This window comes from Ruditapes philippinarum, unplaced genomic scaffold, assembly GCF_026571515.1.
Source record: "Ruditapes philippinarum isolate M1 unplaced genomic scaffold, ASM2657151v2 ctg9018_1_1_1_1, whole genome shotgun sequence".
In the NCBI taxonomy this organism is placed as follows: Eukaryota; Metazoa; Mollusca; class Bivalvia; order Venerida; family Veneridae; genus Ruditapes; species Ruditapes philippinarum.
In genome coordinates this window covers 20,567-37,050 of record NW_026852795.1, presented here as the reverse complement: position 1 = coordinate 37,050, position 16,484 = coordinate 20,567, and the positions used below count along the sequence as shown (strand labels likewise).

Sequence of the window (16,484 nt, the reverse complement as noted above, 5' to 3'; positions counted from 1 at the left end):
TGCGCAGTGATTGATCACCACTGTGGACCCCCCATCCTGAGAGTGTACCGAGCTAGGGGTCGAAACACATGATGACGGATGGCCTCGGCTGAGGACATTGATGGTGTTTGCAGTTATTCCACCAGTACTGTATGTAAGTAACATGTTAAGGTTATTTTTTCACTGCCATTCCTTCAATGAAATAAAAAAAAAGTTTGAAATAGTACTTAAGATAAGCCTAATATGACATTTTAAAGTTTACATTAACAGTCTTTATTTAAAGCTTTTAAAAAAATCCTGGCAAACATTATAAATTATTATTGGAGAGATAATGATACAAACACTACAACGTATGTTTGTAAGTTTATTTATTTATTATTATTATTTTATTGTTTTTGTTCTTGTTTTTTTTTAAATGCAAATCAAACTTTTTTAAACTGTGTGAAGTTCAGGGAAATATCTATATTTTAGAAGTCATACCCGGGCAAAAAAAATGAGCTGAACGGAGATAATTAAAAATAATTGAGATAGACTTATGAGTCTTGACCACTAGACTTCCTCTCACCGACCTTAACGCTGTGGAGTTTTAACCAAATTCATCTAATATATTTTAAGTTATTCTCCAGACAAAGAGTGTAACGGACTGAAGAACAGACAATGCGACGACTAGATGCTCTATATTCAGGGATTCCTACATCCTCCAAATTTCCAGCTTTTCTAGTTGAAGAAGACCTCAGGTGCTTTTCTGTGTATTATTTCTGACACGAAAAGGCACCTGAGGAGAACCACCGACGTTCCTTAAGCTAACTGCTTTGATAGCTTCCTCACATGAAATAATCACAAGTCCGAGTCGGGATTCGGATCAACACTAGCACAGAAGTGTGGGGCAAGTGGATTGAAGTCAATGACCTTTACCACTCGGCCACGGACGATAATAGGTACATAAAGGACTGTTTCAACAAAGACCTTTTTATATTGTCTTGTAAACTGATTATAAAAGGATTGTGTGATGATGAGAATCTTTATCTTTTGTAAAAGCAAACATCTGAGTACAACAATTGACAAAATTGATATAAAGAATAACTATTTAATTCTACCACCAAAGACACTGTAAGTGCATGGTTATCACCGGTGCACGAAATTTCGTCGAAAACGACAATTTGTCGAACATAATATTTGGTTGAATGTCTCAATTCGTCGACACTGAAACTATGACAACTTATCAAAATTAAGTTTTAACAACAAGACAATTGATCAAAAATAAATTTTAATCCTACGGCACTACATTTCCGTGCAATATAACTAAATCACATATAACTAAGTAATTAGTTACAATTAATTACAGTTTAAGTAAAACTAAATTACATGATATCGAACAGTAATAACTTACAATTAAAATTATGTATAATATAATTGATTTTAATTACACTTACATCATTTGTATCAACTAAACTGTCAGTAGCCACCCCATCCCCTATAAGTGCTAGTATTGTTGACAATAATTCATTAATCTCAACACACATAAAGCAACTATTTTATTACAAATTTACAAATCTGGAAACAAAGTGATCCCTTGGAAGCATTAATCACAACAAAACTACATGAAAAAAACAGACTCTGTTTGATTAAGTCTGTACATGAGGGATAATGAATAAGTGCAACATCTCTTGCGTTGCGCCCCCTAGCACCGGCTTGAGCAGTACTCAATTCTCAACACTTAATAGTGCTGGAATCAATGATCCCAGAGGACGAGGAAAATATAACAACACTGAAGTGAAGTACAAGTTTATTTCAATACTCAATTTATGAATAACTTAACAACGTCAGCTGTAACATATTTTACATAATAATCTATGGAAGGAGAGACATTTTGTATTTTGTATATCAAATAACAATAATGTTACCAATACAATTTTTTGGTATAGAGATCCATCATGAATCCATTTAACATTATCTAAAAATTGCCTTACTAAATAATTGTTGTAAAAACGTTAAAGATATACAATGCTCGAATTTGAATTTTTTAAATCATTACTTATGATTAACTAGTATCTTTTTTTTTAAATTACCACACAGTCTCTTTGTAAATATAGAATAAACATGTTTAACTGTCTACACACAAAGTAGATATCTTAAGCTTAAGGCGCTACGCATAATATTCATTATAAATAATTAGTGTCATTAAAAAATTGGCTTTTGTTAAGAAAGGACCAACTTAACTTGACCGATAGTAGGGAATTATGGTGGCTGATTTGTGCCATTCGTGTTTTCGCCCCGCGACCCCGCAAAGCGAAAAGTCGTAAATTTACAAGTTAAAATGGCGGGGGCGCGCAGCGAAAACACTCTTATTAGCGAGGGCGCGGGGCGAAGGTTAATAAATAAAACTTCGCCTCCCGGGGCGCGGGGCAAGATTTAAGAATTTAAACGTCGGGGGAGCCCTCGCTAATTAGTGTGTTTTCGCTCGGCGCCCCCGCCATTTTAACATGTTAATTATCGACTTTTCGCTTCGCAGGGTCCCGGGACGAAAACAAGCTAATTAGCGAGGGCGCGCTGCGAAGTTTTATTTATTTAACTTCGCTCCGCGCCCCCGCTAATTATCGTGTTTTCGAAGCGCGACCCCGCCGTTTTATTTCTTAAATCTCGCACCGCGCTCCCGCGGTGCGAAGTTTTATTTACAAGTTAAAATGGCGGGGGCGCGCAGCGAAAACACGCTTATTAGCGAGGGCGCGGGGCGAAGTTTAATAAATAAAACTTCGCCGCGCGGGGCGCGGGGCAAGATTTAAGAATTTAAACGTCGGGGGCGTCCTCGCTAATTAGCGTGTTTTCGGTGCGCGCTCCCGCCATTTAACATGTTAATTATCGACTTTTCGCTTCGCGGGGTCGCGGGACGAAAACACACTTATTAGCGAGGGCGCGCGGCGAAGTTTTATTTATTTAACATTTCGCTTGGCGGGGTCGTGGGGCGAAAACACGAATGGCACAAATCAGCCACCATAGGGAATGCATACAGTTTGTACATTCTTTAATTCAAATCAGACATATTAGGCAGAATGTCATAGATTTCAATTAATTTCTACTATTAAGAATATTTTACTCCAGGATGAGCATAGTATATTTTTATATATGCGACAGGTCTTTATAGCACATCATGGTATTAATTTTAGACGTAAATCAGATTGCATCATTATCTATTAACAACTTTTATTGTAATTTCACAAAACTGCTTGTACTTATCTTTATGTTTCGCATCTGTATAAATTACAGATTTTAAATCTATATGCTTTTTCTTAGTGAACTCTTTACATTCTAAGAGATAATGAAATTCTCATCACCAATGCTACCAATACAGTTACAAAGTGTGCACTTTCCTAGGCTAAGTTCAGTTATATTCCAGCTTCCATTTACTGCTTGGAGTTTATTATTACATGTTCAATACTGTTATGTTAACAGAATTATACTGGCTGAGCAGATTTAAACGGTTACATTTCGGCTCTTCGGATAAAGTTATGAAGATGTTTCGATTGGTTGCTTGGTTGTAATGGATAGTACAATGCATAAACATTTTGAAGTGCCAAATGATATAATACCAGAAGATGGAAATTTTAGAGCAAAATTCAAACATTGCTCGTTAATGTTTTTGCCGCATTATGAGGTACCTACTTATTAAAAATTTTTGAAATGTAATTTGTAGTTAAGTCAAATCATATTCTGAAAATATTTGCAATTTAACCAATTACATGACAAAAAATGAGTATTTGCGATTTAACCTCAGGAAATAACAATTTTTTTTAAATCAGTTCCATTGCAAAGTAATTGACCCCATGTGTGTTCAGTAAACAATATTTTAGCTTTTAACGAGGATTGTTGTATGATACATTTTTGTATCTACAAACATGTTTTCACACTTGATGAAACTTATTAACGGTAACATGTAAGAGGGTGGTTTTTATTGACATGGTGCTTTAAGAAAGATTTCTTCGAGAGACGTTATCTGTCATGAACAAACTCAATCAAATCAAATCAAATCTGCAATTTTCATACAATATTGTTGTTTAACTGATTCTGAGGGATCACCCTTTTTCCAAATTTAAAAAAAAAAAGTCATTGGTTCCTGTGTTGAAACTATTTTTTCTTTCTTCTTCATTACAAGAACATCATAATGAGGAACAAGCATGTTAATTAAATTTAAACAACAAAGATTTATAAATATGTATCTTTTATTGTCTTTTATTGAAGACTAGAAACTTTTTAAGTTGGGTAAAACAATATTTTACAGGTTTCGGGTCAAGCAACTGAAAATTTTAGTGTAAATTGTACATGAAATGTCAGAAGCTTGATGAAATAGTACTAGTTCATCCTAATTTATCCATCAGCATCATATGTCAAAAGTATGCGCATTTTATGTTTTCTTTATAAGCATTGGACATAATAAAATCATTTTTAGCTGTCGCTGTTGTGATTTTATTATGCATCAGCCTGAAACTTTTGTATGACCTCCTGAGTATCATGCCTGTCCTGTGAATTTTGGTCAAATCCACCATGTCTCTTATAAGATATTGTTTACAGAAATTGTTGGTTATTACGAACGACTTTGACACAAAGTGAATTCATTTCCGTAATTTCCAGTAATTTCCTGCAGATCTTGACATTTGCCAAAGCTATGCATAATACATTCTTATCATAAAGAAGTTTATTTAACATTCTGAATTTCAATTTCATATTTAGTATCGTCATCACATGAAACTTCAGTATGATTTCTAACCAGTATCTTTATATTTGAAAATCCTTTCAATTTTAGTTTCTTGAGAACAGTGTTCGTGAGGTCAAAACAAACATATTGTTCCCGTTGCGAGGAATCTCTCGAAATGCCACGAAGTTCTAAATTTTTTAGCCCTGGAAAACATTGTAACGATTTTATAACAGATGAACATTGAGTGTTTTGACTGACGTCATAAATAGAAAGCGTTAACGCCTCTGCAGGAAACATATCTTTAAAATTTTCAAGAATCTCGGGTGCTGCTTCACCGGGCATTTCAACAAATCTAAGATGTTTTATATTTGTCTTTAAAAGTATACTCAAATATTTCATTTTTCCCTTTACCAGATTTTTCGGAACAGAGATCATTTCCGTATAAACAGGAAATTCCTGAGATGGATAGTCTTCATCATGTTCGTGCACTACTTGCACACTTCGCAAAAAGAACTGGTTGAAATAATCGGAATATGAATTGTATTCACTTGCAGATAATTCCTTGAATAGAATTTCTGACAATTTACTACCTTCAACAGGATTTATATTGTATGCAAAAAGAACTGTGCCATCTATGCTGAAAAGATTTGTTCCAACTGGATCCTTGAAGTAATCTGCTAATATTTTGACAACTTGTGAATTTCTGTTTATCAGTGAACACAATTTTAGAGAGCTAGCTAAGAATATGCCTGCAAAGAATAAGTGAAATGCATTGTGTATAAAAGAAAGACTTGTCTTTGGACAAAGGGACGACTCTGTGACCTCACTTTGTGATAAAAGTCCAAGCTTCATTATTACATGAAGCTCATCAATACTGAATAACTTTAGTAACTCTGGTTGTGAAAATGTGAGTTGTCTTCTGTGTTCGGCATTGAAAAGGGTATCAAACGCAAACTTTGACAACTTAAATATCAATCCGCTATAAGGTACAATTACATCATTGTTCTTAATATTAGGTGGTAACGTTTCGACTTGTTTTGTCCATTCTTTTTTCAGTTCATTTAAATTTTCAATACCTTCCAATTTACCGGAGCATTTATTCTTTTTCCTATATACCCCTTGCGTAAAGCCTTCGCCATATCTTATCATAAATTCTACAATTCCACACATGTTTTTATATAGTGTATCTTCAATTTTACCCTTATCAAACCATACGCAAATGCTTATGATTAAAAGTAAAGGAATGTCCATGTACCCTGGAAGTCTTTGCTGATATGGAATATCCCTGTCTTTCATTTCTTTTGCCTCTCTAATAAACTGTTTGTAATCTCCTTCCATATTGCCTTTTTTCATAACATTATTCAGTTGCCGTATCACATTCTTTATTAGCTGTTCTTTATTTCGGACGCCAGTCATTTCAACAATCCTATCGGGACAGAATGCATTGTCCTCCTCGTCTATTCCAACAAGTCTGTACTTTCTACTTGTAGTCACAACAGTACATCCGCGCAAACCTTCTCGACTTGGAATGTCAACGTCTTCACTTGGTTCCCATTCGTCCAAGCCGTCAAGTAAAATTATGCATGATTCTGGCTCATACTTGAGGACATCATCAACAACTGTTTGCAACGAAAACTCACTGACTACAGGGTGACGTTTAATCATTTCAGTGATCAAAGTCTGTTTAGATTCTCGCCTTAAAGCAACATAGAATAAAATATCAAACTGTTGTAAACAACGTATGTCATCACCGCCCTCATCAATATCTGTTTCCTTAGCGCTTGAGTCTAACGGCGACCTACAGCTACCACGATTTTTGTAACAAGCATTTACCCAGGTATTTAAGAATTTTTTGCACCAAGTTGTTTTACCCATTCCAGCTTCACCGAGTAGATACACACTTTTACATAACTTATCGTTTTTAAACAATATCTCTCTATAGAGATTGACTTGTTCATATTCGTTAACTTTTTCTTTCCACGACAAATTTGTGCCAATTGAAAACTCAACAAAAACCTCATCAACCGTCCCAGAAATAGCCTCTAAAACCGGAGACACTGGTATCGTTGATAAGCACCTCTTGTAATAGTCGCAAAGTTTTTTCTGCAGCCCTAAAACATAAATAAATAAAAGTTACTGACAACTAATACTTATTTATACATTTAAGTATGTCAAACTAAGATTTATTTAAAAAAAACCGGAACAAAACAAAGCAAAAAAAATGCATTTGTGAAAAAGCTACGCCACTGCACATCTACAACAATAAATAGGATGAACAGAAGAAGTGTTTTTTGTTGTTTTTTTTCTATACTATTAAATTTTGCCATTAGGCAGTAGCGTCTGGTAAATTTGAAAGTCGGCATGTCAAATGAAAGACATGTGTTCACTACAAAAGCCCATTTGCAATAATTGATTCAAAATAAAAGTATTCCTACTTTACAAAAAATAGGTATTTATACTGTATAACATAGCTGTATTAAACTTTTAAATACAGTTACAGTTATTTTTCTTAAATAATATCTTTTTAATGAAGCATTAGCTACCTATTTCTGAAAACATTAAAAAAAGACGTTAAAAAACTTTGCGCTTTGAAATCATCATTCATAGTAATCTTTAGTCAATTGAATCATTTTTTCCCAAACTAATCTTTAGTTACTGGATCACTTTTTTCAAAGTAAGTCAATTGGATCAGACAGTCAACATAATTATGTTACCTTCTTTATTGTGCGTGTACTCGTATCTTTTTCGAAGTTTTGCTGATGCATGCTCAAACATTGACCTCTCATTCTCTTTATCCTGTGAAAATAACGTAAAACGTATAAATGTATCAATGGATCGTAAGGACTTTCGGGTTTCGTAATTATATCCCATTTATCTGAAAAGCCGAAAGTTACTTGACAAAAAACGATATGAAACACAAATCATAATTGTGGATTCGGATCCAAATCGAAAGTGTGATATTAATTCCCCGTTTCTTTGCCTGTGCACTTTTTGCACTCTTGCATAAATTCATGAATGAAAAAGGAAAGTAATACAGAGATTAATGACAGTTTAGAAGACATTGTCGACGGAAATTTTTTTCCAAGTATATGTTTAGTATCCAGAAGTTAGCATTAGTTCCATTAAATCTGTTTGTTTCAGCACAACCGTGCGAATTAACTTAATCCTACTAAATCAGAAATTGAAAATGATTTGAGTGTTTTAAATCTTAACACAGTGCATGTATGATACGCTTCATTGATTGGATCGTATTTTATGACAATATTTGCCGAGTTTACATACGATTGAAACTTCAATTCATTCAAAATGTCCCCACGGACATGAAACTATTTTTCTTTAATAATGATCCCGAAAACCGTAAGAAAAATAAGTCTTACTAATTTGACAATCAAATGAGTGTCAATGGTTTGGTTGACTTCTGATATTTTATTCTCTATGGCTGTTTGGTTAGCTTCATATCCTCCAAATCGAGTGTCTAGAGTTTTCACATAAGCAAGCAGGTTTGCGAGTGATGATACTGATTCCTTCTGTTTACAATCCAAGTCCTTGCAGTTACTGTCTACCATTTCGCAATGTTTCTTGAATTCAGCTCTTATTTGTGCTATGTCTGCCTCTGTTGCATTTTGTTTATCTACAATATCATTTACCTTTGCTTTACAATGTTCCTTTAGACATGGCAGCTGATCTAGTAACTCTTGTTTGCTTTTATGAATTTCTTCTAAAGCTTCCTGTTTCCTTAAATTTAATTCTTTCATTATTTCCTTTTGAATATCTATTTCGTCTCTTGGAGATACATCTACACTGCCATTTCTTATCTGAAAACAGTGATACATAATTTGAATAAGAGCGTTAAGTACGTAAAAGTACGTATTACGAAGGGCATGTGTAAGTCTGTGACTTAAGTGTTATGTGGGATAAGTGATATAACAACTTACACATCACCCGAAAACGTCATATTTGTAAATGTACATATATGTTACAAGTTCAAACTGCTATGAAACTATGAAAAATGCTTCAATTGCTGATGAAACTTGGCACAAATGTTGACTGGTCTATAGACTCTGTAACAGCATGCTCAATCTTAAATTTCCTTGTTAACATGGAAACGGGGGGGGGGGCGTCTCAAAATTGCCCAAAATCACTATTTTGCATTGTTTTTTTTTTTTTTTTTGTTTTTTTTTTTGTTTCCATCAAAACTGATTTTAAAGTGCTGCAACTTTTCAATGGATTGAGATAGAGTAAAAGGCTTTTCAGCAATGGTTACACGTTATCTTACGATCGACTTGAGGCCATTTTTTAGCCTGTCACATGTCCAAAATTTTCTTTGCGATGAGGGGGGGGGGGCTGCCGACCCCTTCAAAATCCCGAAACAGATAGGGGCGGTGCCGAAAAAGTGATCATTTTTATCAACATTTCTCAAAACGAAAAACAGCGTTTGGGGCCTAAAAATGGGCATTTTCTTTACAATTTGAGGCCTCAAAAAGGGGGGGGGAGCGAAAAGCCGTCAAAACACGTCTAAATGAGATAAAGGGTTAATGCATAATAATGTACCGAAAATTCAAATTATTTAAAAAAAAATCATTGATTACAACTCGAGTGTTTTTAATATAATTTGTTGGTATGAAACGTCTAATTAAGATATTGCTACTCGCGATCGTAGACAAGCTAAAAACAGTTGACCATTCAAACAAAAAATCGAAATTAAGTTGTTCCGTGCTTTAAATGTAAAGTATAAATACATAATATTTTATTTGAAAAAGTTCTAACTTGCATATAATTTCAATGCTATAGTTGTTGATTAATTTTTTTAAAGAACTCCACAGAGTTTTGTTTTTCTTTTTGTTTTTGGCATGAGGTTATAATACATATTGTTTGAAGACTTTCATACAAAACTACTCCGTGGTCATAAAATATATAAGCCTTGATAATAATAACCACTAATGAAACCGCTTAGCATCAATAACCACTTTGCTCCAGTCCCGTTGGTGGTCTACATAAGCGTGTCTTTTTGTTGTTTTTTTTTTTGTATGTAATAGCTTATTTGTAAATTTCAGGTCATTTTGCTCATTTCTATTTTTAAGATATTTTTTAAAGTGTTAGTGAAAAACGTTGAAACGATTTTAAGTCAAATAGGGCTAAAATTAAGTAGCACTTAATATCAAGTTTTAATTTAATTCTTAACATTATCTTTTACAATTTGTTTCCGTTTTATTTGCCCAAGTTGATGTATGTAAGATTTTCATATTTTATGTTTTTAGAATTTTTGAAATTTCAAGAACTCCTTTCAACTTGTCTTCGTATTTATCCTTAATTACCTTAAGAATATTTTCCTTCGATTGTTTCACCTTTCCGTCAGTGTCTATAATTCCGGGTAGGGTAAGCAGGTTCAACATATTATCAATCATGCTTTTAAGCTTGTCATCGGAAACCTCCAGGTTTGGTGAATGGTAAAGGTAATTTCTGTCATCTCGTGCCTAAAATTACATACACCGGTATCTAAAATTACATAACATGATAATCATATACTTCGTAAACTAATGACCTTGAGTCGGTCATTAGCCTTAATAGTGAACATGTTGTATGTTTTTCTTATTTCCTTTGGAAAAGGAAGGTAACTATTACATGTGATGGTACATAGGCTGTAGTCTGAGGCCTAGGAATCTAGATTGCTCTTTATTTGCCATTTCCAAATTCCGAGGTTTAACAGTGGCATTTCTTTTTTGGTACATTTGACAATTTTTTTTAATAATGCCATGATTATTTGGTTGAACAATTATATGTGCATGATTCGATTGATATTTTCAGCACGGCTAACGACGAAATAGACGAAAACGTAATTCATAAAGAACGATATTAGTTTTTAATTTTCTTCAGTCGAGTCCGGCGACATACTTCTGAAATAACTTGTTGCTTAATGGTCAACTATGGTTGGTGCACGTCCCATATACTTCTGCATATGCCAAATGTATGCTCAAATACTTCAACTCTTGATACATTTAGATAAAACTTACCGAAAGAAATGAACTATATTAATTATTTAAAAAAAAAAAACATTACGAACTTTGTTGTAATCATGTATCGTCTTATTTTAAACAGGCATATAAAATATATAAAGGGGTCAGTATATATCATTCCGTAGCAATATCCCTGTAAATATTTTCGTTTCGTCTTTCACTAAAATGCGTCAAATATATTTCTTTCTGCTTGAACAAAATGATTCCAGGGCTCTTAATAAATTTAGAAGCTATTAGTTTAAACATATTTATTTACGCTTGATTGCGAAACACGTTCTTTCAACTTATACTAATCACTATAGAGTCCGCTCCCTCCCTCGAACTAACCAGTCACCCTAACATAGTCGTGACCCTAATTGGGCTCGAACTCACAATCCTGGGGTTGAAAGGCAAACATCTTAGCCATTAGGCCACCATTACCCCTTATCATTGTATCATCCATACTTTGTGATTCATCAGGAAAAATCACATCTTGCTAGAGCTTTAAATAATATATATGCTGCAACCATTCACCAAACAAACGTTAGAATGAACGTTAAGGTATGACCAACCTAATGCATTGCCTCCGCATTGAAGAGTATTCAAATAGGCTAGAACTACTGTTAAATTAATTGAAACACAGGACCGTGGGTTCAAGCCCCAGAAGGGTCAATTTTTTTCTTTTCATTTTTCTTTTAACATTATTCATGTATCACTCATATCCCTTGTGGGAAGAAAAAAGTGTGTGATTATAATTATTTAATTAAAGATGGTATTTATTGGCTGAATAATGCTAAATTTAATGACAAATATGGTACCTGTTATTTTTAAATAGCAATAAAATTAAAACTAGACGGTAAACTAGACACATTTTCAAAAGAAAGGTCCACAAACTATGATACAATTATAATTGTATCATAGTTTGTTACAAAATGCATGAAATTTGATGCAATATCTTTGTGCAGGATATTACAGATTACACAAGATACCCATTTGTAAAATCAGTGTAGCGTTGAAAATATCAATTACAAATACGGTTTGTTTAAAAGACTGAATAAAAACTGTTTCATAGAATTTATCTAAACAAGTTTCAAGTTTCAAGAGTTTATTCAGCATAAACATACAACATGTTCATTGCTATACATATGATAGAATGTGCATGCAATAATGACAACCCCCCCCCCCCAAAAAAAAAAAAAAAAAAAAAAAAAAAAACAAACAAACAAACAAAATAAAAATAACATTTGGGAACAATGAGATTAACCCAGACAAAACATACAAAAGAATTATTGTTATTATTTGAGAAAAGTGTTAAGAAATAGTAATATGTATTTAAACAGTCAAATTTTACGTATCTAGTTTACATGTACCTAGGTATAAATATTTTGTCAGTTTATTTATAATACTTTTTTCGGCTAGATGTCATTTCATTTCTAAATTTCTTAATACTAGGTCAAGAACAGTAATAATAGGTAATAAACAGTGCATGAACGTAGAATATGAAACAAAAAATCATTTCAAGGTCACGAATTTCGTTTTTTTTAATCTGATCTGTTTTTGCTTATTGTATGTTCATGTCATTGGTAGGTAACTTAAATCTGAAAAATCTTGCTTTTATTTGATTATCATTTTCATTTAATTCTTGGTTACAATACACAATTGCATAGAATTCCAGAACACATTATTGTTGCCTTTTTGTAAAAGTAAAACGCCGACAACTACTTAAATCATAGGCCCTTATCCTTTTTTGTTTTTTATAAAGAAAATTGGCACAATGTCCTAAAAGAAAGTCAGCTACATGAAAAGCAGATGTAAATATTACACATTTTTACATATTAATACAAAAATAAAGAACATCAACAAATTAAAATATTTAACAGATTGATTTAAACAAAATGAAATTTAAATCTAAAAAATAAATATATATGTACAAAAACCCGAAGTGATAGAGATCAACAACAAGAGCTGTCACAGAAGGCGACTAAAATATACTGGACGTAGTAAGAAAGACAAAACTATGAAAGAAAAATCAATAATGTATATTTTATATGTATTAAGTTATAGTAAAAAATTAACATTTGTTAACATAAATTCTAAGTTCAAGGGGGAATAATTCTGAAAATAGTAATGCTAGAGTTATGAACCCTTTTACACAACATGTGAGTAATGATAAGAAATATATATTTAAAGTTTGAAGTAGATACCTTAAAAGGTAAAGAAGTTATAATATTTCTTAAAGAAAATACTAAGATCATAGAGAGATAAATCTGAAAATATTGCTTAAAGAGTTATGAACCTTGTCACATAAGATGTAATTGATGATAAGGAATTTGAGGTAGATACCTTAAAAAGTAAAGAAGTAATAGTAAAAAAATAACATTTGTCAAGTAAAAAAAATCTAGTTTATGGGGAGATAATTCTTGCAATATTGGTGCTAAAGTTATTAACCTTGCCACATAAGATGTGGTTGATTATAAGGTACATATATTTGAAGTATGAAGTTGATCCCTTGAAAAATAAAGAAGTAACAGTAAAAATATTATTTCATAAGGAAACTTCTAAGTTCAAATGGAGATATGTCTTTAAAAAAATATTGTGCTAGAGTTATGAACCCTGTCACATTAGATGTGGTTGATAATGAGGAACATATATTAGAAGTATGAAGTTGATCCCTGAAGAGATAAAGAAGAAACAGTAAAATAGTATTTTTAAAGAAATTTATATGTTCAAGGGGAGATAAATCTGAAAATATTGGTGGTAGAGTTATGAACCTTGTCACATAAGATGAGGTTGATGATAAGGAACATATATTTGAAGTATGTAGTTGATCCCTGAAGAGATAAATAAGAAACAGTAAAAATAGTATTTTTAAGGAAAATTCTAAGTTCAAAGAGAGATAATTCTGAAAATATTGCTTCAAGAGTTATGAACCTTGTCACATAAGATGTAATTGATGATAAGGAATAAGTATTTGAAGTTTGAGGTAGATACCTTTAAAAGTAAAGAAGTTATCTTTAGTTATAGCAAAAAATAACATTTGTCAAGTAAAAAAATCTAGTTAATGGGGAGATAATTCTTGCAATATTGGTGCTAGGGTTATTAACCTTATCACATAAGATGTGGTTGATTATAAGGAACATATATTTTAAGTTGATAGTTGAAGTTGATACGTTAAGAAATAAAGAACTAACAGTAAAAAACATTTTTTTAAGTAAAAATCTAAGTTCAAGGGGAGATAAATCTAAAAATATTGTGCTAAAGTTATGAACCTTGTCACATTAGATGTGGTTGATAATAAGGAACATACAATTGAAATATGAAGTTGATCCCTGAAGAGATAAAGAAGAAACTGTAAAAATAGTTTTTCTAAGGAAAATTCTAAGGTCAAAGGGAGATAATTCTGAAAATATTGGTGCTAGAGTTATGAACCTTGTCACATAAGATGAGGTTGATAATAAGAAACATATATTTGATGTTTAAATTTGTTCCCTTAAGAAATGAAAATAGGATAGTGAAAAATATTGACATTAGTGACATTATGCCCATTCAAGGGTAAATAGTGCGTGAACATGTGAATATATAAATAAGTTTTCATTTTGCAATAATTTCTTTTGATTTACTAATTAAATTCGCAAAAACAATTAATAACGCACGGCTCCTAAGAAATTTTCTGTAAATATCCATTAGAATTTAAGTGTACCGTTCATTTTATAAAATGAGTGGGGCAGTCTTTTTATATTAAAAGCAGATTTATAATTTTATCCTAAACATTTTCAAATATCACCTGTTGGTTAAACACCATTTTAACAGTCAATCGTTTGAAATATAACGTCAATTCAGCTTAACTTGACTATGAAAATATGAGCATAATGTCACTTTAAATCTGAAATCTGGACGCGGACGCCGACGCCGGGGCAAGTAGGACAGCTATCCATATACTTCGTATAGTCGAGCTAAAAACCGATTCAAACTGGTATATGTACATAATTTTCCAAATGAATATTGTTCCTTATCTAAAATGATTAGGAACAAAGACACATGCATGAGGTGTATATTTGTACTTGTGACCCCCATCCTAACCAAGTTAACCCTTTATTTTTTCAAACCAGCTAAAATAAGTTTTGAAATAACTACTGTGTACGACAGTATAATGGTGACAATACGACAATTCGATGGCCTGTCACCATCGTACTGCCGTGTTTCACCATCGTACTGACGTATTGTCACCGTCATACTGTCGTAAGGTCACCACCGTACTGTCACGTTTCGCGCTTTCTTTTCTCAGAGAAAACGTGCTGGCCCTAACGGAACACCGTAGAATTGCGGTCTCAAATTGCACTTCGTTTTTTTTTTAGTGTTTTTTTGTTGTTGTTTTTTATTTATATTTTTTCTTTTGTTGTTAGATTATCGCTATTTATTCCGCAGATGGTTCTCAATGTTGAGTAGCAGTGTTTACAGGTAAACAATTTGTCCGTACAATAAAAATATTACCTGAATAAAATGTGCTGACGGATCTTGAGCTGCTTTCCATAATAAACGTTCAAATGCCCTGTTATTGATGATAATGTTTAAAAGTGCACTACAGTCTACTTCCTCTATAGTATGTTTATCCTTATATCCGGACGAACCAATGTAGCATTTCGCTATTTCAAAATAGCTGTGTCCCCATTTTGCCAGATCCGTGTTTGACCAAGTTGGTTCAGAAAACAAGTGGTCAGCGACTATACTGTCGTATACACTCCCACAAAATGAATTCGGACATGGCATCCGATTTTTAGAATGCACTATGCAAAAACATTTTGTTCTTCCTTTTGGACATTTATTGTTAACCTTCACATGGTTCGGTAAAAGCGTTTTCAAAGAGCATTTATCACATTCTGTGCTGGTAAGATTTTTTACAAAATCCTCGTGTTGATTTTTTACGATAGTATCCACTGTCTCAACAAGTCCCTCTCTTAAATTCTTAAATCCCAAACAACCTCTAATCCATAGCTTATAATTTTGATTTTTCGTCTGCTCTTCGAGAGTCATTTTAAAAGAAAAATGTTTAACTTTATAAATCCAGACCAACGACGCTGTACATCTGGATGTAAATATATGCTAAATACTGTAGTGTAAACCCTGCTAAACCGTACTATGGAAGTATTGGAGGGACATTTATTTTTTCACGTGTAAGTTTAATACCATTACGTGTTACAGTTTTAATAACTCATTACTTATGTTCATGCAATTGTAGTTAGTCAAATGAGTTTTAGTTTTGGTCGTATTAAATTGTAAACGTGATCAACTAACTAACTAACTAACTAACTAACTAACTAACTAACTAACTAACTAACTAACCATTACGTGTTACAGTTTTAATAACTCATTACTTATGTTCATGCAATTGTAGTTAGTCAAATGAGTTTTAGTTTTGGTCGTAATAAATTGTAAACGTGGTCAACTAACTAACTAACTAACTAACTAACTAACTAACTAACTAACTAACTAACTAACTAACTAACTAACTATCTGTTCTATGCTGAAGAACTGTTTCACCTGTCTATAAAATCATCGAATCTAATAGATGTGAAAAGTTGGCGGCCCAGCGGTCCAGCGGCCTGAAGTTGGCGGAATGGCGGCGTGAAGTTGGCGGCCTGGCGGTCCAGCGGCCTGAAGTTGGTGGTATGGCGCCCCAGCGGCATGGCGGCGTGAAGTTGGCGGCCTGGCGGTCCAGCGGCCTGAAGTTGGCGGTATGGCGCCCCAGCGGCATGGCGGCGTGAAGTTGGCGGCCTGGCGGTCCAGCGGCCTTGCGGCATGAAGTTGGCCGCCTGATGGTGTGA

General features: G+C 33.2%; 1 protein-coding gene across 1 annotated transcript; it reads right to left on the bottom strand.

The window, feature by feature from the left end:
- Positions 1 to 1,752: 1,752 nt before the first annotated feature.
- On the bottom strand, positions 1,753 to 15,737 carry LOC132724394 (uncharacterized). The gene is made up of 5 exons (XM_060709252.1): positions 15,154 to 15,737; positions 9,985 to 10,143; positions 8,047 to 8,484; positions 7,384 to 7,465; positions 1,753 to 6,780 (listed from the first exon to the last, which is right to left on the bottom strand). The coding sequence occupies exons 1-5, from the start codon at positions 15,691 to 15,693 to the stop codon at positions 4,670 to 4,672; spliced, it is 3,330 nt and encodes a 1,109-aa protein (XP_060565235.1). The 5' UTR covers positions 15,694 to 15,737; the 3' UTR covers positions 1,753 to 4,669.
- Positions 15,738 to 16,484: the final 747 nt, after the last annotated feature.